The sequence below is a fragment of the Caloenas nicobarica genome, chromosome 2, assembly GCF_036013445.1.
Source record: "Caloenas nicobarica isolate bCalNic1 chromosome 2, bCalNic1.hap1, whole genome shotgun sequence".
Classification (NCBI taxonomy): Eukaryota; Metazoa; Chordata; class Aves; order Columbiformes; family Columbidae; genus Caloenas; species Caloenas nicobarica.
This window is the reverse complement of record NC_088246.1, coordinates 14,664,524-14,688,842: the sequence shown is the minus strand read 5'-3', so window position 1 is coordinate 14,688,842 and position 24,319 is coordinate 14,664,524. Positions and strand designations below refer to the sequence as shown.

The 24,319-nt window shown below is 45.0% G+C and overlaps 1 protein-coding gene and 1 long non-coding RNA gene across 3 annotated transcripts in view; one reads left to right on the top strand and one right to left on the bottom strand.

The window, feature by feature from the left end:
- Nucleotides 1–670: 670 nt before the first annotated feature.
- Nucleotides 671–3,985, bottom strand: FZD8 (frizzled class receptor 8). The gene has a single exon (XM_065629203.1). It carries the CDS (start codon nt 3,275–3,277, stop codon nt 1,271–1,273), a length of 2,007 nt encoding a protein of 668 aa, XP_065485275.1. The 5' UTR covers nt 3,278–3,985; the 3' UTR covers nt 671–1,270.
- An 8,508-nt stretch (nt 3,986–12,493) lies between these two features.
- LOC135985945 (uncharacterized) overlaps nt 12,494–24,319 on the top strand; it is a 29,644-nt gene continuing 17,818 nt past the window's right edge. The window contains exons 1-6 of one of the 2 annotated variants that reach the window (XR_010605822.1): nt 12,494–13,121; nt 13,506–13,641; nt 13,738–13,835; nt 15,430–15,566; nt 20,381–20,552; nt 22,903–23,028. This is a non-coding gene — a long non-coding RNA (uncharacterized LOC135985945). Of the gene's footprint in view, nt 13,122–13,408; nt 13,642–13,737; nt 13,836–15,429; nt 15,567–20,380; nt 20,553–22,902; nt 23,029–24,319 lie in introns of those variants that run through there. The other variant, XR_010605821.1, reaches the window with a different exon arrangement.

Here is a 24,319-nt window from a genome sequence, read left to right as displayed (position 1 = left end):
TTCTTCTGTTAATTCAACAGCCTTCTGCTCAAATAAATTAGCTTAGTCCTGACAGAAGAACAATACCTTTTCTCTTGAAAAAGAACCATATTTGATATACAAAAGTTAAGTATGAAAGGTTAAGATGTTAGTTTAATCTGTTAAGAGATTAATCTAACAAATCTCAACTCGCTGTTCCACTGTAGTACAATGATCTATGAATTTAAAACATTAACCTTTTACACTTCAGTATGCATCCCCGGAAAGGCAGGTGCTTACAGACATAGAGACAACAGATATGAGAGGTGTGTGTGCACATTCCTAAAATAACACCCATTTTAAAAGGATACTTAACATGCCATGTGAGATGACTCTTTTGTAAAGGCTCAGTTTAAAGACACTGCCATCTTTCAAAAAGCAGAGAACTCTGGTAAGGCACCTCCCAGTTTTGGCAAACACTTCTTCAGAACAACTTGTTGAATTACTCATTTTCCTTGTGTCTATGTATCTCACTGCTTTAACAGAGGCAGCCATCTACTATACAGTAATAGCTGGGGCATGGATGTAGGTTGCAGTGTATAGAACCACCTAAAGCCATAACAGCTGGAATAACCAGGGCAGGAGTAGGGGAAAAGCTTGAAAAAGTCATTTATCAAAAGTCATTTTATTGACAAAATAGAATAATCAGATTTGTTCTTACAGGGGTAGCCTCTACACTTTTTTTTTTACAAAAAAAATTTACAGACTGTATAGCTTTGGATATATACATATTTTACACATCTGTACAAGGTAACAAATAATTATATAAATACATCCCTTAATGTAGGAAACCCGTATTTAGCTGGGGTGTATAATTAAGACATGTTTTGATTCAGTCTGTATTGTAAGGCATTTGCCTGGTCATCAATATCCCAAAAACCTGCAGTCCCAGCAGACTCCCGCCTCAGGACAGAGGGGAGGAAGACCCTCCCTCCCTTGAGCGAGGAGCTGCTGTTAGTCCAGAGTGAATCAGAAGCTGCAGTGCCTTGCCCTCTGCAAGCCACGGGTGAGCCTCTACCCTCCTCTGCCAGCAAAATAATAAGCTGGCTCCTTGAAGTACATGCTCCCTGCATATGAATGGAGGGGAAGGAGGAGGGGGCTGGAGCCTGGGGCCTCTGCCAGCTGCATTGTTCTATACAAGCTGTGGCTAATAAGGACCATTAGGGGTTCATTAATGGCACCAAACAGTGAGGGTGCATTTTAGGCAGGCCGGTGTCCCTCATTCCCTAACCTTTGGCCTCTTTCCCCCTCCTCACACTTGAGACAAGGGCATCTGCTTGGGGTAGGAGACAGAGCTGGCGGTGCCTGACCTCCACGTCAGGCCGGTGCTGACATCGCTGTAGAGGGAGCCACCACCTCCAGCCCCAAGTCCTCCTGCTGCAGCGATTGCCGCCTGCCCGCCTGCTCCTGCCCCTGTGCCCCCAGCCACGGCAGCACCTTTGCTGGCCCAGCAGCAGCGGGTGCAGAGGGCCCTCCAGGACTCGAGGGTCTTGCCAGACCAGACCCAAACACCAGAGGTGATGCCCACCACCAGGCACATGAAGTACTTGAGCATGAAGACAGCGTAGTCCGGGCGGCGGGCCTGATCAGGCTGCTGGTCGCGCAGGCAGGGGCAGTTGTGCGTGGCCTCCCAGCGGGGCCGGTTGTGCTGCTCGTAAAAGAGACAGGCAACCACGCTGGCAGCTGGCACAGTGTAGAGCACGGTGAAGAGGCCCAGACGTATCATCAGCTTCTCCAACTTGTGGGTCTTGGTGGGGCCACCCTGCTGCTTGATGACGCTGCGGATGCGGAAGAGCGAGACGAAGCCGGCGAGCAGGAACATGGAGCCAATGGCCAAGTAGATGAGCAGTGGTGCCAGCACAAAGCCCCGCAAGTTCTCCAGGCTCTGGTTGCCCACGTAGCAGATGCCAGCCACGGGGTCCCCGTCCACAGAGCTGAGCGCCAACACGGCAATGGACTTGACACTGGGGAGCAGCCAGGCGGCCAGGTGGAAATACTGAGCATAGCCAGCAATGGCCTCGTTGCCCCACTTCATGCCAGCGGCGAGGAACCAGGTGAGGGAGAGGATGACCCACCAGATGGAGCTGGCCATGCCGAAGAAGTAGACGAGCAGGAAGACCACGGTGCACAGCGCCGGGCCGGTGCTCTCGTACCGCACGTGCTCGGCCACCGCCAGCTCCGGCTGCAGCTCGGCCGCGCCGCCCGCCGCCCCGCGCCCCCCCGCCGCCGCCGCCCCCGCCGCCGCGCCGCCGCCAGCCCCCGCCGCCCCGGCCCCCGCGCCGCCCGCCCCCGCCCCGCCGCTGCACGCCACCTTCTCGTGCCCGGCCACCAGGCGCACCAGGTAGCCCAGGGAGACGAAGAGATAGCAGGCGGCCAGGAAGATGATGGGGCGCTCGGGATACTTGAAGCGCTCCATGTCGATGAGGAAGGTGGAGACGGTGGCGAAGGTGGAGAGGAAGCAGAGCACGGACCAGAGCCCGATCCAGAAGGCGGTGAAGGCGCGCTCGTCGGGGCTGAAGTAGGGGTTGTGGCAGGGCAGGGCGCAGTTGGCGATCTGCCCCGTCTTGACGCGGTTGTAGAGCGGGTGCCGCTCGCTGGACACCGACACCATGGGCGCTCGGCACTGGCAGCCCGGCTCGCAGGGCGGCGGCGGCCGCGGCTTGCGCGGGGCCTCGGCCGGCGGGGCGGCGGGAGGTGCCTTGGCAGGGCCGCCGGGCTTGGCGCCGCGGAGCGGGGGCTTGGCGGGCGGCGGGGCGGCCGTGGTGAGGTCCGTGCGGTTGTAGTCCATGCAGAGCGTGTCCGGGCTGCCCTGCTCAGGGAGGCGGTCGCAGCGCATCCTGTCGGGCCAGGCGAAGCCGTACTGGCGCATGAGCGGGGCGCAGCCGGCCTTGGCCCGCTCGCAGACGCTGCGGCAGGGCGGCAGCGGCTTCTTGTAGTCCTCCAGGCAGATGGGGGTGTACATGCTGCAGAGGAAGAAGCGCAGGTCGCTAGAGCACTGGATCTCCACCAGCGGCCAGAACTGGTGCACCTCCAGCCCGGCCTCGTCCTGCGTGTCGTGGTTGAACTGGTTGGGCATGTACGTGTAGTTGTAGCCGATGCCCTTGCAGAGCGGCACGGTGATCTCCTGGCACGACAGCTCCTTGGCCGAGGAGGAGGAGGACGCGGCGGCGGCGGCCGAGGCGGCGGCGCAGCCGGCGCGCTGCAGCAGGGACAGGGCGGCGAGCAGCGAGGTGATTTCCAACAGGTAACTCCACTCCATGCTCGGCGGCGGGTGGCGGCGGCCCCGGCTCCTCTCCCGTCCCGCTCAGCTGCCACGGGGAGCGCGGCGCCACAACAGCCCCCCGCCCCGGCTACCCCTCCGGGGGGCGGAGGGCGGCCCCCTCCGTGCCGGCCGCAGGTGAGAGGGCTCGCTGCCCCCGCAGGGCTCCGCCGCCCGGGAGGGAGGCGGCTCCGTGAGCACCCGGTGAGGGGGAGCCGCCGGCGAGCCCCCGCGCTGTGCCGGGGGGTCCGCTCAAGGAAGGCCCCTCAGCAGCCGTCGCATCGCTCCTGGCGGGGCTGGCTGCGCAGGGGAGGTCGCCGCTTCTCTCGCCGCTTCTTCGGCGCCGGCCCGGCACAGAGTGGCGGCGACAGAGAAGTTTCGCCGCCGGCCCCCGTGCGGCGCGGTCAAGATGGCTGAGGCGTCCCGGGGACCAGACAGCGCGTCCCGCGGCACCGGGCTCCCACCGCCCCGAGCGGGCGGGCAGCGGCGGGGCCGGCGCTGGGGTGGCCGAAGCGGCTTCTCCTGCCGCCTGCCCGAGCGCCCGGCTCTGCCGTGAACCACCAGCCGGCCGGTCCTCGCTCTCCGCCGCCTCCTCCCGCGCTGCCGGCAAGGCGAGGCGAGCGGGCTGCCAGGCGCCACCGGCCGCGCCACCTGAACCGCGGGTGAGCGCGGCAGCGCCTCCGCGCAACTTCTCCCTCTCCGGCCCCAGCAGCGCCACTCGGGCCGCCGCGCGCTCATGAATATTTATAGCGAGCGCCGCCAGGCCCCGCCCCCGCGGCCTCGGCAGCCTATCAGTCGGGCCCGGGCGGCGGGCGAGGGGATGGCCCCAGCTCTTCTTAAGGTGGAGCTGGCGCCCCGGCTGTGGCGCGGCGGGTGCTCCTCGGTTCTCTCTGAGCCCCTGGGGACGTGGCGGCGGTTTGTCCCCGCGTTGTGCGGGCTCCTCTCCGTACGGGAAACGTGCGGTTCTGCACCGGGAAACGCTCCCTGCTGGGTGGGCGGGCCGGCCGCTGTAGGGCACTTCTCTCGCCTTGCGAGGATTCGCGGTCAAGTCAGGTTCACTCCCGGAGCAGCAGCGGTTCAGCCGCCGCCTGCAGCCTCCTCGGAAGCGGTTCGCTACCAAACTTTGGGCGCCCGCGGGAGCTCTGAGCCGGTGCGGGCTGAGCAGTGCAAACGCCGGCCGTGCCTCGGTGCGCGCTGGCTGACCCGCACCGCGGTGCTGAGGCCGCGTTTGGAGCGGCTGCTGCACGTGTTGGCGGGGGCGCGGCGAGGCTGGAGACCCGGTGGCACCGAGCGGTGCTTGGCCGAGGCCTGACCTCGCTCCCCGGGCTCCCCGCGTCCCCGGAGTCACCCACAGCGCGGCCGTCGGTACACGCGTGTACGGTGGGAAATGCGGTATTGGCCCTCTCCTATTAGGGGTCACGGCCAGAGCTGAGTAGCAGGAGGGAGACATAAAATGGGTCAAACTGGGGTTCCTGGAACACAGCCAAAGCAGAACTGCCAGGCAGCACACCTGGGTGAGCGGCACGGGCAAACCCACGCGGTGCTGCCCCCGCACCTGCGGTGCGCGCCGGCTGGCAGCCGAAGCTCCCGCGGGACAGCGCGGAGCGGCCCCGGCAGGTGGACGCTTCCCCGCGGGGCCAGGGCGGCCACCGGCGGGGCAGCTCCTGCCGCAGGTGGGCGCGCCCGCTCGGTTCGCGCCGCTGCCCCTCCAGCCGCCCCTGCGGCCCAGCCGGAGCTTCGAGTGCCCGGTTCCAGCTGGGCCGCGGCTCCCCGGGCTTTCGCCTCCGGAGCCGCGCAAGTGCCGAGGGCTGCGCGACCCGCCCGGGCCGCCTTGTGATGGAGCGAGGCCGGAGCCGCCGCGCCCCCCGACTGAGGCGCAGCGCGGTGGCTCCCGCGGGGCTCCGGTGGGGCCGCGCCGCGGGCAGCCGTGAGGCCCTATGCGGGTGAGACGCCCCACGCCCGCCTCGCTCCCCGCGCAGGGCCGCGGGCCGCCCCCCGGCTCGCCGCACCGCGGGCGGAGGCCGCTGCCCGCCGTGCTCCGCTCCCGGGGGGCGTGTGGCTGCCTTGGGGGAACTTGCTGCTTTCTCCCGCCCGCGCCGGGGAAGGAGGGGGGCGGCGGTGCCTCCGTGTCCGGACCACCTTAAGGGGAGCGTCTGCGGGCGGCGGGCGCGGGCTCGGTGCGCGGCGGGGCCGTCCCGGGGGGTTGTCGTCCTCCCAGGACGGGGCGTTTGTTTGTTAATTGACGCGCTGTTGCGCTTCGCGCTTGTGTGGAGCTCACGCTGGGGCTGTAATGACTGTAATCTCGGGAACACGCCGCTCGGGGAGCCGGCGGGGTGGCGGCGCGGCGGGGTTTGTCTTTTGGCGGCGTGAAATTTTGTGATTCTCCGGGATTCAAACCGGGAGCAGCGGAGCCGGGGCGGGGGGGCAGCCCGCCCCGGGGGGCGGCGCGGCAGCGGCGGAGCGGGCGCCGGGAGGAAATTCAACGCATGAGGCAAAACAAAAAAGCAATCTGAAGTTTGTTGGCTGTGCTAACAGGATCCTCTCCACTCCTGTCTGTCTCTCTGTTTAAATGAACACAGGGATTACCCCGTGAGGAGGAAATGGGCAATAATGGGGCAATAAACACGTTTACTATGTAATCATTGCGCTAATTTGCAAAACCCCTTTCTCGACCCCAGTGCCCATCTAAGGGAAGGTTTTGCGTTCAGACGAGAGGAGTTCTTGGAGGACGCGGCCGTGCTGCTCCGTGTTGTCACCTCCCGGGCTATGAAATCAGTCCCACTGCTACAGTGTATTGTTATTTCTGGTCAAAATCAGAAGTTTTCCAAAAGTAGCAGGGTTGTTTTTGTTGTGGGTTTTTTTTTTTTTTTTTTTTTTTTCCCTGCTAATTTAGTTATTACCCACTGAGAAGTGTTAGGAGATTGAACAATGCCCAGCAAAGCAAACGGAATGAAAAAATTGTCATTTGGCTGAGATCTCTGTGACTGACAGAGGTTTAAAAAGTCTCTTTCCAGAGCTGGACACGATGCTCCATTTTAAGAAGTGACTGTTATGCTGTTGGCTCCTTGAAGAATACCTTATTTAAAAATCTCTACAGAGTGTAAAAACGAGTGAGTCTAGTCAGGAGAGCTGGGTGAGTCTGTAAATTACGGCTCTGTCAGGATTCCTATTGCTTATTACAAAGTACCTTTTTACGCTGAACTTAAGCTCTACGCTACAGAGACAGCAGATGTGAGGTGATGGCTTCCAAAAGCAACACAGATGCTGTAAAATTTCCATTGCAATATTTCAGCAAGGAAACTCAGGAGACATGCTGAATGCTACAGTTTAGAATTACACTATAACTCTCCTAGAAATGAGAGAATACCAAGTTTCTCCACAGTACAGTTGTTCATATGCTCTTGTTTTCTTACAGCGTGAAAAGAGATGCAGTACAAAGATACTGTGTGTCTTGAAGCTGTTCAGTAATAACAAAATTGGTAATAGGCAGCTTTATGGCAATGTAGTAATGATTTCACATCCAAGTTCCCTAGTAAGACTGGGATAATTTTTGAAATTGTCTTTCAGGTGTATAAAACAGCTGTGGGGAGGCTGCTTTACTTTCTGTGCCTGAAAAGCAGCCTGGATTGCTCAAGGCTGTGGAATCACAGCCCATTGTGTGTTCCTCATACACAGAGACTTCCCTGAAGTCAGTAGAAGTACTGAGATGAAGGAATCAAGGGTCAAGTCTTGAAAATGGTTTGTGTGTTTATTCTAGAACATAAAGCGGCTGCTTTTTTTCTGAAAAGCTGAGCTTTGCTGTAGCAATACAGATTACTTTAGAGCACTTTTTGTGGAGATTTCAAAACAGATGTCCAGCCATCAAACCACGCAGAAATATAAAGCTGGCAAGAGTGTTACAAGACACCACAAACTTTTGCAAACCTATAGATTTGACAAGTAGAAAACTCTTCTACAAGTCTCTGCTAGCACAGATATTCTTTCCTCTTTTATTCAGACATTGAAGTTTGTCACTGCCCTCTCTAACATAACCGTATTTTTTTGTGTGCGTCTAAGGCTTTGCATTTGGGATTATACGGATCACACCATGATCAAACCAGGTAATGGTAACTACAGGGCATTTTAGTTCAAGATTAGTAAATCGGCTCTTTTTTTTTGTCCTTTTTTGTCACTGAAAGAAAAATACCACATAAAACCTAGGATTCAAAATGGAATCTTGTTTATTTAAAAGTACAGATATTTACTTTATAAGAGTAAAAAATTGCTTTTTAATTCCCACCTAATATTCTCCAGTCAATTTTAGTGTGGCATTGTCTGCATTGGATAGGTCAATGAATGGTGCTTTTATAAAAATGTTTGAAAAGAAGAACTCAGTCCATGGAAATTGTCCAAATAATCTTGTTAGAATGAAGCCTTGACTGAAGGCAGTAATTTCATGGATTAAACTCAGAAGGGGCTGTCTAGGCTGATCTCCTTCCTATCACAGGCCACAGAGCTTTATCCAGAGACTGTCTACTCAAATACTGGTTAGCTACAAGACATGGGGGATTTTGTGTGGACAATACATTGAACACCACCATGAAACTAGAAACTGGAACTTTTTGAGAACAGGGTAAATGAGAATAGGAAGAAAGAGTTTTTACAGGCAAGTTAGTAGACAGCGTAAGGTGGAGTTGTGTTGTCTCACTGTGTTCAGCTTTTCCCTAAAAAAAAAAGTATCAATTAAAGGCAAGAAAAATAGTTTTTTTTAATCCATCGTTTTCTTTCATATGGTCCAGAACTGAGCAACATGATGGACAGTCCAAGTATGGGAGGGAACACATTGATTTGTACTTCTGCAAGTCTGCAAAGCAGAAATTATGAATAAAAATCCGGCAGTATGAAACCTGCAAAGAAATAGGGGTGGGGGAGCACAGCATGCATGTATATCTTATATTTTGATAGATATTTTTCCTTTCACAAAAAAAAGGCATTGACACACCTTCTGAAGCAGCCTGTATTTTGTTGTGATTCGTGAGAACTGGTTTTTTTGTGGACAAGAAAAACAATGTTGTGTTTACATCTTTTCAGGGATGTCACATCTGATTGTGGTTCGGCACAGTATCATGATGCTACTGTTGGTCCGTGAGATGTGAGAGAGCATTTAGCAAAAAGGAAACAGACTGAATACAATCTGCTACTGTACCTGCTTCTGGAGTGTGGTGAGCAGGTGGCAGAGAAGGAGGAGAAACTTCTGGCAGAGCACTTTGCTGTCCTGTTACCATAACGGAGGATGACAAAGTGATTGATCAGTGCTGTGTTCTCAGGATTGCTCCAACAGTGAAGCTGCAGGTTGTGGCCCTGAATGTGGCTGGAGGATTTTCTGCTGAACGTAGGAGCAGACCATGATTAGACTTTTTCCCGAGGCTGTGTCAGACGTATAGGCTTTGCTAGAGAAGCAGCACGAACAGCGGAATCAGCATAAGAAGTTGGTGAGAACAGCGGTTTAGCATGAGGGCAACATAAGATCGATGTGTATCAAAGGACTGACTTTTATTCTCTCACACTATGCAGTTGATGATTGGGCTGCAATGTGTTGGCTCACTCAGTGTAATTGTATATTGCTTCATTTCTCGGTAGGGAAACAATGGAAGAAGGAATGCAAGAAAATATGGATTATATAGATTATGAAAGAAAATAAATGTTCTTGAGGGCAATCTTTTAAATTTTCCTTAATAATATTTTTAAATTTTTGCCCATTATTTAGCAAGCTTTATTTATAATCTACCTGTGCTGCAGGTTGTAATACTTCATGGTGTGATATTTCACATGTGATAAATTGTCAGACTTTGGAAGAAAAATTGTCCTGAGCTAAGCAGTCCATTGATTCATTGTCACATTATTTGGAGAATAATTAAAATATCATGCAGTTAAGTATGTGTGGACACAGCGAGTAGTGTTGTCTTCCTCTGATTATCCAGGAAACCATCCACTTACTTTCTGGAACTGCTAGAACACTAGTGTGTAAATGTACTATGGAATCTCAGGAAGGTTATGTGGATCCAGGCTGACAAGGAGATATTTTGCCTCTGGGGATAGTACGAGTGTGTACAGACACACACACCACTCTCTCCTAAAGGCCAAAGCTTGTCCAGATCTCTAGCATGCCCGTGACTCCTGTGGTGATAGCTGTGATTCTCTCTCCATGCTCCATCAGAATGTCATTAATGCTCATCTATGCTGAAATAGCACATGCACCATCGTGACTCCCAGCATGAGTTGGGAAGTCCATTTGATCAGTCTTCAGTTTTGGGGGACCTCAGTTTTAACAACTTGGTTATAAACCCTTGCAAAGCTTCTAGTAAATATCCACTGCTAGTACATTGCCATAGAATAATTTAGGTTGGAAAAGACCCTTAAGATCATCGAGTCCGACCATTAACCTAACACTGCGAAGTCTATTGCTAAACCATGTCACTGACCACCATGTCTACGTGTCTTTTAAACACCTCCAGGGATGGAGACGCCACCATTTCCCTGGGCAGCCTGTTGCAATGCTTAATAAACCTTTCAGTGAAGAATTTTTTCCTAATATCCAATCTAAACCTCCCCTGGCACAACTTGAGGCTGTTTCCTCTTGTCCTATCACTTGTTACTTGGGAAAAGAGAGCAACATCCACCATCTGGGTTACCTGACTAAGCCATAGCCATCTAGGGTGAACAGCTTCCAAACAAAAATTATCATCTGGCCCTAAGATGGTGTGGCATGCATGTATCTGGACTTTGACGTCAGATCTACTGGAGGAACTAAGGAGGGTCTATATATTAACCTGTGTTAACTTTGTGGCACCTATATTTGGGTTAGGTGACAGCGGACAGGGTAATAGCATAAGTAACTTTTACCAACTCTGAGTTTTGATGCTGACAGGGTATGAGGAAGACCTACAACAGAGCATCTGGGGAGCACAGGCTTCTCTCTTATACGCTGTAAATCAGAGTTGGAGTGTCTCAGTTGCCACCCTGCAAGGAGCAGTGGGACTCCTGGCCAGACGTCTGGCCCAGCCTGTGTACAGCTCCCCACTGGCTGGTCCAGCCTGGTGGAAGCAGATATGAAGTAGATATGAAAGGCTTTGAGCTAGGGATGCCCCATCTGCAGCAGGCTACTCTGGGCTATCAGAGCTGATGCAGAGACAAGATTTGGCAGTGTAGTCTACTTTGACTTACTAACTTTTGCATAAACTATGTGGAGGCATTAGCTTATGTGTATGCCCTCTTGCATGCTGTAAATTAATGAAAAATTAATTAGGTGATGCACTTATGAGTAAGAAGTGAACTGAAGAAAAAAACGACACTTTGTGTTGAAAGGCATGGATAGGGATAAAACCCAGATATAATGAGAAAGCCAAACTTTATATGACTGATTTGAAGGGGAATGTGTGTCATTCAATCCTTGAACAATACAAATTTGTTCATAAATTCTGACACTACTTTTTGCACCTCATAAGTCAGTAATAGCATAATTTAAGGAAATAATGTTTTGCATACATGTCTGAAGTGGACATTTTTAAAGTTTCACTGTTTCCAGTTGAACTTCTGATGGAGGACACAGAGTAGTAATTTTTAAAGTATTGAATGATAAGAATCACACTGAGAAATTCTTACTGAAATTACTCATTGCCCTGGAGTTAAAATGGAAATAACAAACATATCTTTCATCACTCATTTTGAATATTTATTCTTTGTATTTCACTTACTCTAAACAATTTTTTAATCTTTAGGGTTAGATCCTGACTAATCCTTCACTGTGTTAATTTTGCTGGGACAACACGTAAATGGCTGGTGATTCAAAATATGAATAAGGACAGCAGGCTTGGGCTTGTGCTAATTTTGATGAATAAATTGGCCTCAAGAATGACAAGTCGTGTTAGCACTTTTCACTTTATAACATTAGACAATCGCAGATGTTAACTCTGTGCAGTGAATCAGCATTAGGCAGCGTTTGGAACTGCTTATAGGGAACTCTCAGGGAGTCTCAGCAGAAACTCGCTCTTAAAAACCTTTCTCTATTTTTATTCTGTAAAAGAGTAGTGTGATTGAAAAGCAAAGTGTTGAGAGGAGTTTCACTGTAATAGCAAAATGTCCTTCCTTTTGTTTTACCCATTGAGATTTTAATAAGGATATTCCTTTCCAAGTTCCTTTGAATTTTCTTGGTTCATAACTGGTGTTAATGATGGCAGTAATAGTCGTCTGTCTGTGTGGTGGGGGAAAGTAGTACCCCACTGGTATGAGATTTTTTGCAGTTGTCTTTTGTGGGCTCTTCACAGTGTTACAAAAGATGCGGTCCTGATTGAGTTCTTGTGGTTTATTTCTTTTATTTATTAATTTATTTTGCCTTCTGGGAGGAGTGGGGGGTGGTGAGTGAGTTGTGTTGCAGGAAACAGCCACAAGGGAAGAGATGGATATTAGAATTGTAGTTCTAACATTGTCCCTGGTAGTATTAGTTGGGTCCTTGTGTCTTGGTCTAGTCAGGGCCCGTTTCAGGATGAGAGGCTTGCAATTCTTCCAGTGGATTGCGGGGTTCCAAGGAAAGACGTGATAGCAGCTGTAATGGGATAGCTGTTAGTCTCACTCGCATTAGCTTTATCAAATGGATTCCTTCTGGTTAATTCACTGAATTAGAGAGCCCTGAAAGGGAATAATAATTGGAATACCTCATTTTCTTGCCATTTGGGCTATACAGATTTTTTTGTACTACAGATTTTTTTACCTAGTAAGTGTAGCTATTGTTTGAATCTTATCTTTGTCCTTTGCTTTTGTATGTTAGGCTGGTTGGTCTTCTTTAACTTAGGGCTCATTGACTGAGTTATCCTATCTAGCAAGTCTTTGTTGCTTTTGTTTGGTTTTAGCTCCTTGACTTTTGAACAGTCCTGCTAACAGGACTACTATGGAAAATTTGAAACATTTTACCGTTGTTTAAAGTTTTTCTGATTCATGTATGGATGGATCCAGATGTTAGGTTTGAATCTGCAGATTAATGAATAAGACCTCACTTGACCCATGAAATTTCCTGCTTGGGTTTTTGATAAGAAGTACAAAGCTTTTTCATTTTTGTCTTAATTTTCCCGAAAAAATCTACATGCTTTGGCAGAATTCAGAGGAGGACTGGAAGACTTTGAAAACTAAAACTTCTTGATTTGAAAAATGTTACTGTTGTCCTACTCCGATGTTATCATCTGGGTACCTGCTGCAAGGCTGAGGCTGCTCACCACCTTCAACACCGTGCTGTGATCTTTCCTCTTTGAAGGGAGTGCTGGAGGTAGGGAATCCCTCAAAGTGATCAATTATCAGAGTTGTCATTTAAACGGTAAGTCTGGTTGACAGAGGAGATCTGCCACATAAAGCAGGTAAGCCACAGATTTAATGAGATGCTACACTAGCATTTCTTAACAACATTTTTTGTTTTCACTCAAAATATTTTGCTTTGTAAGTTTGGCTTTTTGGTAAGAAAAGTGTATTTGCAGAAGCACATACTTAGACATGCCAGAAAAAAAAAATCCAACCAAAAAGTGTTTAGCTGTAAGCCTCATTTCCCATAAAAAGTAGATGCAGTGGAAAATTTTCAAGCAGTCCTATATTTAACCTCCTTGGATCGAAATTCAGTTGTTGGACTGAGGGAGGCTCACAGAGGTTTTTTGCTGCTTTTGTTAGGGTATCTGTTTTTTCACTCATGACATCTGCCTGATTTTCCAGCTATATTCAGCCTTGTTATAATTCTTGCTCTTGCATCATTTTGCAGTATTCAGAATGCTTGTTCCCACTGGACTCAACTTGCTGGACTATGTGCAAACAAAGTTTCTTTCAAGGGGTGCGTCAATCTTGCTTTTTTAGTTTTGTCTGGGTTTTAATAAGCAAATGTGAGTAGCCGTATCCACTGAACACTGAATATGCACAAAACTCAGCATCACCATGACACAGTTCTAAATTTTAAATAAATTTCAGTTCTAAATTCTAAATAAAGCAAGGCAGCTTTGCTTTGGGATGTTGTGGATGCAAACAGTATGTGTGAGTTTAAGGGGTAATGGGCTAAGTGCTTGAAAGAGAAGACCCATTGGACAAGCTAAACAGATAAATCACGTCAGTCTCAGGAATTCCTGAATGGAGTACAGTTGAAGGCTGAAGAGCTATTCTGGGAAAATACTGCTCATGCTTTCTTCTCTTGACTCTGACTTGTGGCTGCTTTTCGAAGCAGGATGCTGAGCTAAACGGACCTTTGATCTGAATTGATGTAGCCATCCTTTGGTGAGGAGAAGTGCACTGAGTGTGGGCTTTGGCGACCTGGAAACCAGCAAAATTTACCAGAAATGAAACTCCTTCCTCCAAGAAAAGTGAGTGTGGGGATAGATAATTTCAGCTGAATAGGTTGTGTTTCTGGAGTCTCAAGCTTTCTGTTGAATTTTTTTTTGTTTGTTTTTCTTTTGCAGCTTCCATTTCTCTTTCATTTCTTCTTGTAGTGATGAGAATTTGCTACAACTGTGTCTGACAGACAATTGTGAGCCTTTTCGGTGTTCTTCCAAAGTTGGTGGGTAGAACATTAGTGTAAGACTCCTCTTCACTGGACTTTGTATTAAGAGAAAAAAGACAAAGCAAAGCCAATATTGAAATTCAGAGAGGAAAATTGTTAATATGACCTACATTAGTTTTAGTATGTGTTATGTTCTGTCATTAGTTCAGTGTTAGAATGCAGTTTGTAGCCAGAATGTATCAGCAACTGGCAACATGTGCTGTTTCTTAAGCAAAAGTTGGTTGTTATTCTTTATTGCTTGTTTTGCATTTTAGCAACTCTTACAGAAATATCTTTCCAGATACTTTTAACTTTGTTTTCATGGCAATTTAATTTAGATCACTTCATGACTGCTAAGAAATACTATACTTTTTTAGCCTTCACAGGCATTAATGATCAGATCTGTAAATAAGCATATGCTTAATTTTGGAAGACAGCAGCTAATTTTTTAATATATTTTAATAAACTTTTCAGAAGTTTTACAATTATCTGAAAGTAGATATACATGGTTGTGCTCCTGTGTACTTAAGTTTGATTGGTAGTTATATTGAGCAGAATAGATTTTTTTAAAAAATTTCTTTTCCTGACAGGGTATACATTTTTCCTTCAAATTTTTGTCGGCAGAATTTGATTATACTACCTTGTCGGTAGATGACCAGTAATTTCCTTTTTCCCTGTTATTATCTTAGAATTACTTTAAATAAATATTTGCAAGAAAATAGCCAGACAATGTTTAAAAGGAATAAATAGTCTGAGTATTGTTGAGAAAGAGACTCATCATGCTAGTACCAAAATTATGGTAGGAAAGAGGACAGAGAAAGGAAAGCACAATTTTGAAGTATAAGAGTGAGCTTCTATGGTACCACTTTCCAGCTGTTCACATGTGGAATCCAAATACTTTTTGAAGCATAGTGTTACCCACTCAATTAGCTTTACTTCAAGTACTCATTGTATAAGGAAGAAATTTTATTACCTTAGAATTCATGAGTTGGAAAAAGTAGCACAAAAAGTCCATGTTTTCCTAAAAATACAGTGAAAATATGTAAATTCTTTAAAAATGAATTTAGAAATTGTGTGAAGTGAAAGGAGAGGTTGTAAACCTGTCCCTGAAGTGTGTCAAGAATAGCGAGAACAGTGCAACCTCTCTCACACCATTTGTGTGCCTCAATCTGAGTCTTAGTGTCAAGAAGTGAGAAGCAAGTAGAGTCGCCAAATCTGTCCATTCTTTTGAAACTGGTGGAATTGTGGGAAGTAATTGGATGCAAAATAAATGCGTTCACAAGTAACTGGATTGAGACTATTACATTTCTTTCATTTAAGTAGTAGGTAGTAATTACTTAAACTTCAAGGAAAAGCGAAGATTGCATCCTGCAAAACTTTCTCATGCAAACTAGTCTGTCCTCATGTCAGTGATGCTGGTTATTTTAAAGTGTCTGCTTGCTTGAGAAAAGGTTTGTCAAATCACGTCTTTAAATGGGAGAAGGGATTAGGAAACAACAAATAAAATCCCATTTGCAGTGGGAATTAACTTTTGGGAGCGTGGGGCAGAGAATGAACAATTAATATCACCATTTTTCGATGTTCAGTACTATCAAAACTGTTTTTCTTACAGGTGGCAGAAGATTTATGAAAGAGTCAGTGAAGGAAAATGCTATGATAAAATACATACAAGTTCATACCAAAAATATGAAATGCCAAAATCCAGAGAGTTAAGAGATATATATTCTACAGGCTTAGGAAATGATGAAAGTAAGTTGAAAAACTGTTTCTGTGCTTAAAAAGTCTAATTGCCATTAAGTATATCAGTCTCTTGTCTGTTTTATACAGCTGTTTATGCTATTTCACTAGTGATTTTGAAACAAACAGTATTTTTACAAGAGTGACTGTTGTTAATGGTTGTTAATTTTATGGGCACTAAAGCTGAATATCGTAACTTACACTTTTAAATAAGTTGCTTCAGTCTCTCTGTAAAAGAAAATTATTTCAATATGCTTGGTTTTGCAATTAACAAATGTAGAGTTGATTAAAAATACCTTCCATAGTATGATGCATGGAGATTAGGTTAGACTGTGTTACAGAATAATGTGATAATAATGATTTCCTTAAGAGAGTACAAAAGCAGCATCTAAGTTTCAACTGACGTTTATTGACACACAGCATCAGTTGGGAGCCCCATCAAACTTCCTATTCTTTTCTGTTTACCACCTCCTGCTTTTATTTACAGTCAGCATAACTGTTAATTAGCCTTAGGTAGAACCAGTTCTCCTTAGAACATCTCTTGTCTTCCTGGTGATGGCCCCATGAGGTGACCATGTACACACAGTCTGTGAGCGAATTAATCTTTAACTCATTAATTTTGGTGCCTGACTCTGAAATGTTTAACTGCTGGCTTGGTTTCCTACTCAGCAATTTGTATTTGGAGAACTGTGAGGCTTGACTCACATTGACTTCAATGTCATGAACACACCACAGGGAGCTCTCAGCATCTCATCGTCACCTCACTGGAAATCATATTTTCTGGTAGTTTTTGGTTTGCTATGATTTGACCAGAATGCGGATAGCTTGTTGGTGACTTCCAGGTAAATGCTTTGTCAGTGAGGTCATTTACCTGGTTTTCATTGCACTTTTGCAGAATAAACTTACTCCTGCACTTCCTCAGCTGTATCTGAATGCAACGTTTTGCAAAATATCTCATATAAAGGTGCAATGCCTGGATCTCACAAGGGGTACTCTGTTGGGAGCCATACTATTTTAGAGTCTCACCAACCTCAGTCAGACCTTGTGATGATATGAAGCTGTTTATAGCCACAGCCTGAATGCCAGAGGTGGTGGTTGTAGTGCACTTCTCTCACAGCATGGCTTGTTTATTAGAAAATAAAAAAGTTGCAGTTATATTTGCTGGAAAAAATCAGGAGCATGATTCAGATATCTCCTGCCCAAGTCTACAAGGGATGCTAGAAATGCTCTGAGAGGTGTGAGCTCATCTGTGCAGCTCACTGGGGTGTTAGAAATCTGGTAATTTCAGTGTTAATGGTGTGTTTGTTTTATGTGAAACCTAAGAAGAGGAAGACTGGGCCACTTATCTGCACAGTCAACTGTAGGTACTGTTTTAAAGTGATGACCAAGCTCCTCACTTTTGCCAGAATGCCATTTATTCCTTCTCCATCCTCTGGCTGAGGAGTAGCTAAACTCTAAAGACCTAAGCATAGGTTACAAGTGCACATATGGAAAGCCATGAAGTACACACTATGGTAGTGTGAGCATTTTCATAATTTAATGAGAGCTTTACTGATAAAAATTCACTGCTTCAGTTTAAAAAATAAGCAATAATAATTGTGAAAAAAAACAACAACAAACAAAACAACAAAACACACCCAAGCCACCTAACCAATAGTTTAGTCCCTGGAATACATCTAACTTTTCTACTGGAAAAGTATCTCAAAGTAGTATGACTTTCTCTCTTCAGTGTGGAAGTATTTGTGCTGATCTAAAACATTTTATGGTGAGGCAACTGTATCCCAGTGTCTCATTTTTGTGGATAGGCAGACGCAGGTGAAGTAACTTAGTTTTAAAGGAATTAGAAGCCCTAATTCATTTAAATCAAGTTCCTAAGACATCCAGGTGTCCAGGATGCTGAGAAAATAGAGACAAAAATCAAAAAACAGAAGGTGAATATTTGCTATTGGTGGCTCCTGGCTTTGGAGGGTTAGTGGTGATGCAGTGAGTGCTATGACAAAAAATCAATGAAAGAGTACCAGGAAAAGTTTCCATCGTCTATAATTGCAAGAAGCTAATGCCAACTGATCCTGGGGAAAGTCAGCACTGAGGGGAAAAGGTGGGTATTTCTTCAAAACATGTGAACTGCTTCTATGTATTTTATAATTGAAGGACAAAGAGATAAGAGATACTGGAAATGTTTTCTAGCATTCAGTGGCCCCTCATCAGTATTTTATAGGTACTGTTTAAGGCATCTTTGTTAAGGAGAAGCTCCTTTACTATTCGCATGCTGTCATTTTTTGAATCTCATCAAGGCAGCACCAGTATTTGTTTTGCACAGATTTCCTTTGACATACAGCCTCAGTAAGTATGGAAATTGCAACTTAAATCTCTTTTTTTTTTCTTGCAAAGCAGTGCAGTGCCCAAATTCACTGAATTTCAACTTTTATTTTTTCTTAATGTTGAAAGACAGATATGCAAATTTTGCTAACAATATCCATGGTTAAATTTAGCTGTAAATTCTAGTCAGGGATTTCTGCTTTGTTTATTGTCCAAGTCAATATGTCTGTGGAGAAAACCTCCTGCTGTGCAGGAATACATAGTCAGCTACTTGGGGAAGTGGAAATTTTAATTATGAGATTACGAGAGTTTATTCTGGAAAAAGGTAAAGTAAATCAAGCACTGTTTTTTTTTCTTTTTTTTTTTTTTTTTTTTAAATTATGACTTCAGCTAAAAGAAATACAGTGTATATGGTTTGCTTTGACACTAACTATTATTAAACAAACCACTTGATTTTTCTTTAACCTGGTCATCTGTGTAGATGAGGAGGTCTGAAAGAGAGGTCATGAATAAATGATGCACTTCTTAAACTTGCAAGGTAGATAGTGACATAAATGAAATAAAAAACAAGTATGAAGAAAAAAGTATAAACATGTATTGCTGAGAATATCTTCATTAAAATATAGTCTAACCTATGAAGATATTAGTATCATGTTGCCTGAAAGATTTAAATTTCCTTTGTTGCTTTCTCATAAGTTTTGATTTTTTGTGTGTGTAGCAGTGAAGTATCTTTACCCAGGGTTTCTGACTGAAAGGATAAATTATTGCTGGGCAACACATGTTATAAATGATTACAAACATATTCTCATGTTTATAACAGAAAGCTCTCCAAGATATTAATTACTGGAGTGGTTCCAATTTCTTCAGTTTTCATAAGTCATTTACATGGAATACATTTTATCTGGCTAGCTACATAAAAAAACCATCACTGCATGCAAAGACGGTGTTTCTCCTGCCTACCCAGGGTATATGTAGTACTGTAACGATCTGTATTCCTCCTAGTGGGTCAATGCATATTTCTCCTTTCAAAGCCTGTTCAACTGTAATATGAAGAATGTTTTATGATAATTCTACAATGTATGATAGTGATTAGATTTATCTTAAGCTAATAGAACTTTTAAAAATCGTGTTACGGCTTATATTTGGGTTGCATGACTTTCATCAGATGCGTGAGCATATTCTTTTTTTTTTTGTTGTTTGCATCTGTGTGGGACTGATCCATGACCTGAGCTTGTAGTTTGTACAGTAATACAAATGGCACATGATAATTATGTATGAAAAAGGCTGGCAGCTTTTCTGAGCCTGTAGGTAGGTTCAGGATAAGCAGTTACCTGTAACTTCCCCCATACTCCGTGTTTCTGCAATACAACCGCTCTACTAGTGCTTTTAGTGAGTCTCATTAAATGGTCCTATGTGAAGGACTGTTTTTATGGTAGAGTGGGAGTTTTTTCTGAGTCACTGGTACATCAAGACTTTCTTTGTAATATTCTCCTGCTCGCCTAATGCAGCGAGAAAGGCACCAGAGAGGTGTGTACGCTGATGCTGCATGGTAACGATCCTTGAGCCCGAATCCTAAGAGGTGTGGAGGTGGCTTGTTTCCTGTAGAGCTGAGCGGGAGTTTAAGTTCCTAAGTAGGATTTAGGAGCCTAAATTCCTTGGAATTCTCCATGAGTGAACCATAGTTGCAATATAGCTCCTTAGTTCTCTACACATCTCTGCATTCTTCCATACATGTTCTTTGTTGGCTGTTTACTGTTAAATGGCAATTTGGTGCTTAATTATTATTCTGTTTTGGGATATGCTTCTTCCTAGTCTTATCCTCTATTTCTTTGGACTGTCTGTTCCTTTTCAGCTCTTCCCACTCTTACACTTTGTGTACCTAATAAAGGCACTAGCACACTTAATTTCCAATGACTAACTTCCCTCTCACATTGGCATGTATGAAACATAAGACCTTTGGTGTTAATGGAGCTAACTACCTTGTAAAGATGCTCTAAAAGGAATCATTTAGGCTCAAAATTGGCAGGGATTTGACTGTTTTGTCCTCTCAGTCTGTTTTTTGACCAATGTGTGCCCCATATGCAAGTTGCATATTGGCCAAATTGTGTTTTGACTGACAAAAAGGGTAGGGCTAGAGGTCCGTGCCACAGATAGTTAAATAATGCAAAACTGTATGTCAGTCCAATGCTTTTGTAACTGAAATGACTCTGCTGGTTGCTCTTCTGAATCTAGTAATAGTAAATCAGGGCACAAATCAATCTTTCCTCTGGCTGTGTATTAGGTAACAGATACTGTGCATGATCTGACTTCTCTGTTCTTTAGCTCACTCCACAGGTTATCTGTAACTGAAGTGCATAATGAAAGCATAACTCTTACTTCCCATGTTAGATTTTTAACTTCCACAGTACAAGTTTCCTTAAAGTGTCGCAGAAGTAGAAAGGAATGAAAACAGATATAAACAAGGTCTCAGGTGTAAAGAATGCTCATCTACCATCTTTCAATTGCAGCGCGTCTTTTTTTCATGTGATCATGAACCAAGTTTTCCTCGGGACCACAGTGGTCGTCAGCAAGAGGATCCCTTGCTTTGCGTCCTGGTAGACCTAAGTGGCTGGAAGAAAGCAAATAACCTGGAGATGTTGGCTTCCGCTGCTACCCAAATGACGCACTGGACAAGTGTCAGTAGGTGCTCTAGGGCGTCGGTGGGGGAAAGAGAAAGCTCCTAGGTCTAGGAGGAGTAGGGAAAGGGTGAACAAGTGGAGGTGGGGGGTTCTGATCCTTTCGACACAGTGGATATTGTACCACGCTCTGTTTTTTAAAAGGTGAGTAAAGTTGTACCAGGGGAAGGAGAATGCAGGGAGTGGTTTCCAGCCTCTGAGTGGGATGACAGCAATGTCTTCTCTGTGTAGCTTATGGACTTTGACAGAGAAAGCCTAAGAGCACACGATGCTGAGGCTACATAGGCCACCAACCACACAGGAAAGAGGAAATCGCTCTGTCAAGGACGGGTGTCCGGGGTGACAGGATTTTTGGATGGTGCAGCTAAATGGATGGAAGAAAGAGTTTTGGAAGGGCAGTGAATGAGGTGATAAGGAAGGGGGCATGTGCTCTGTGTTGCTGTTGCCTCACTGCAAAATTGTTTCACTTCAGGATTGTTTGCAAGAATAAAGCTGATTTATGAGAGTAAATTGGTTTCTGGACTAATACCAGTGTTTTTCTCAGTTAGTGGTATGTGAACAGTTTTCATACAATCCCAGTTTTGCCACAGTTCTGGCTATGAGTAATCTTAGTGGATTATAAAAAATACTAACATAGTAAAAAAAAGTTTCAGAAGTAGGATACAGTTTGCAGTAGTGGTTTAAGCACTTAGATATCACAGCCTGCTTTTTGCTTGTGAAACTCGTTTTCTTTCTGTATATTCAATAAGGGAACATTAATTAATTAATTAAAGAAATTAATGCGATTGACTTCCTGTAGCTCAGAGATTCATGTTGCTTGGCTAATCGATGGCCATGAGTGTTGCATGTCTAAGTAGTTAGAAACACTTTGTTTTATTCATGCTGATTTTCATCACAGGGCACCACCACTTGTACTGAGGAACACCCCAGATGGACCATGGCTCTCACACTCCACCTCAGTGAGGTGTGCTTTCAAAGGACCTTATCTATTGACACATTAGTGCAAGGCCTAAACATATTCCATAAATAATCTCATAGGATCAGACAGCAACTGAACTAGAGACAATAAGAGTATGTTAAAGTAGGCTAGGAATAGGTACAATATTGGTGATCCTTGAGGGACACTGTAACTCTGTCTGTGGCAGCATGGTTTCTTCCAGTCTTCAGCTGTGGGCTTGTTGCCTAATGCCATACGCTAGGTCTATGTATTTAATTATGAACCTTGTATTTAATTACGAACCTTTTATTTAAAAGCTACTAGCTACTCTCAAACCAGTCAGTATTGTTAACTTTCTACTTAACAATGCCGATTGGAAATGAAAGATGTTTGTACTTGGTCATCTTGTTTCCTGGTCAGGTGCATCTGGGAACTCTCAATCTATAGAATCTCTTCTTAAAATAATCTAAATATTTCTGAATGTCAAATGCAACCAACTGAAATGTCCAGAGATTTAAAGATTTAAAATTCTTTTTACACTAATCTAAAAATCACAGCACATTTTTACATAGAAGTGTTGGTGCCTCCCATGCACAGGATTTTTTTGTGGATTTAATGTAGTGTAAATAAACATTTTTTAGATGGGAATGCAGAATATAAGTGGCTTGTCGACTGATATGATATTTTCACCTCTATGTGTTACTACAGTAGCATGTTAGTACTGTATTAATCAGTGCTGGTGAGAGATTACTCTGGTGGAAAACATGATCATGCGATTTGACCTCCTTGGAAGCAAGGGCTTTTCCAGGTCATGAAAGGCTACATATTCAGCTCATGACTAGTGTAGAACTCTTTTTCTGTCATAACTGAAATACTGACACCTGGTTTGCACTTAAAAGTGTTATCAAGGAGGCCCGTCAGGGCGGGATATGATTTTTTTGCTGACATAGCTATGCCAGCAAAAGCCCTAGTGTAGAAGCTGTGTAAGAAGTTCTTTTACCAGTACATTTTACTTCTCTTGAGGGATAGGTGTAAGTTGCTTGGGAAGAGGAGTTTTGTTAGTATAATTTCTATATTAACCTTTCTTGTGTAAATCAGCTGTAGGCCTCATCCTGCAGGGACTCATATGCAAGTTTGTCACTGCACACAGAGATGATATACCATAGCCTATGCTTACACTGCTCTGAAGAACGACCTCTAGAGCAACTCTAAGAATAGCATGTGATCTCTGTCTCCTGTTCATATTCTGTCTGCAGGGTTGTCTTACAGCTGCAAGTTGCGTGAATAATGCCTGGCAATGCATGACTTTTTGTGTTTAGCACCTGTCCTGTTGGTGGTTCTAGTACTGAAGATAGTTTTGGGGCCACACTTAGGAGACAGTATAGGCATAACCATTGTTTAACTGAACTACTTGCAGGAAGAAGGGAGGCTGGATGCAGGTGTGACAATGAAGAGGAAGGAAGGAAACTCCCTGGCAGCGTCGCTTGTGATGTGCAACACACAAACTAAAGGATGAGAAGTACAAAAGTGGAAGCTTCCTTCAGTGAGTCACTTCCAGAAAAAACACACATGTGGAAGCACTTGATGGATCACGATTGTCCTTTTCTGATACTACATGCAGTGCCATGAACCACAAGTAGCTCTTAAGAAATTGTTAGTGAAACAGAGGAGTAGAAATGGTGTGAGTGAACTCAGGTTACAACTTGAAACCTTCTCTGTCTCTTAAGATGCAGTTCTTGTATGCCTCTTTAATTATCTTTCACTTAGATGTTATACCTTAGTTGAAAGTGATGACCTAAAGAGTGGGCTCTTAGTGTTTGTCTGCAGGAAGGACTCCCTTTTCACTGATGCAGAGAGAGACCCTAACTAGAAATTACAGCTAGCCTTGAGCATATGCATATTTTGTATTTGTTCAAGTTATTTCATTACATCAGAAATGAAGGCAGGAGCAGATACCAGAATACATTGTTTGCACCAGCAGAAATAATTTCACATTACACTCTGCAGGAATTTGGACTTGTGTTTTCTTTTTGAGCTTGAAACAGGAATAGCTTGAACTAGCTAGGTGATGTTTTATTTGAGACAAAGGTTTCCTTTTTCCTCAAAGGTTTTTTCAAGAGATGTGGAAAACTCATTTCAGATAATACTGCCAGAGCTGCATATGTAAGCTCTGTGGTCCTGCACTGAGTTTGATTAATCAGCCAAGGTTAATAGAAATTGGTATTTTCATTTCAGGTCCTAGAGACTTACTTTGTAAATGCATGAATTTGTAGGCTTGTAGTCTCCCTGACGGATGAATCTAGTCTTGAGGATGGTAAGTACAGATATAACTATGGCATTGGATGCAATCCTAATCACAAAAGGGAGATATTTTGAGGTACAGAAATTGCAAATTCAGTCCCTGCTGTTAGCAGTTCAGCCACAGGGGCCATTTAACAAAAGATCCCTGAGTTAATGATTGCTGTTCTATGACAGGGATATTGGACTTATTATACACTGAACATGAAGGTCTCTGATCCATTTCGTGCCTTGTTTCCTGCTTGGGTTTCAGCACCACATGGTGATAACTGTCTGCTTCATGCAGGAAAGCGTTCTGCTGTGATATCAGTGAGTGATAGTATCAGAAGAACATCCATTTTCTATGAATTTAAAGTATTGCAGCAGTTAGGTGCAATTATTGAGAATCCCTGTAGAGTTGTACAAAAATGTTGTCTCTGTCCAAAGATGTTGATTCCGGAATGTAGCAGTGCCTGTCTATGACATTCTTGGTTTAGGGTCTCAGTGAATGCTATAAATTGTACCCTGGAAAATGGTTACTGGGACTATAAAGTGTA

Bases quoted from the DNA above. Each gene is read 5' to 3' on its own strand.
- FZD8 (XM_065629203.1), bottom strand. From the start codon at position 3,277: ATGGAGTGGAGTTACCTGTTGGAAATCACCTCGCTGCTCGCCGCCCTG.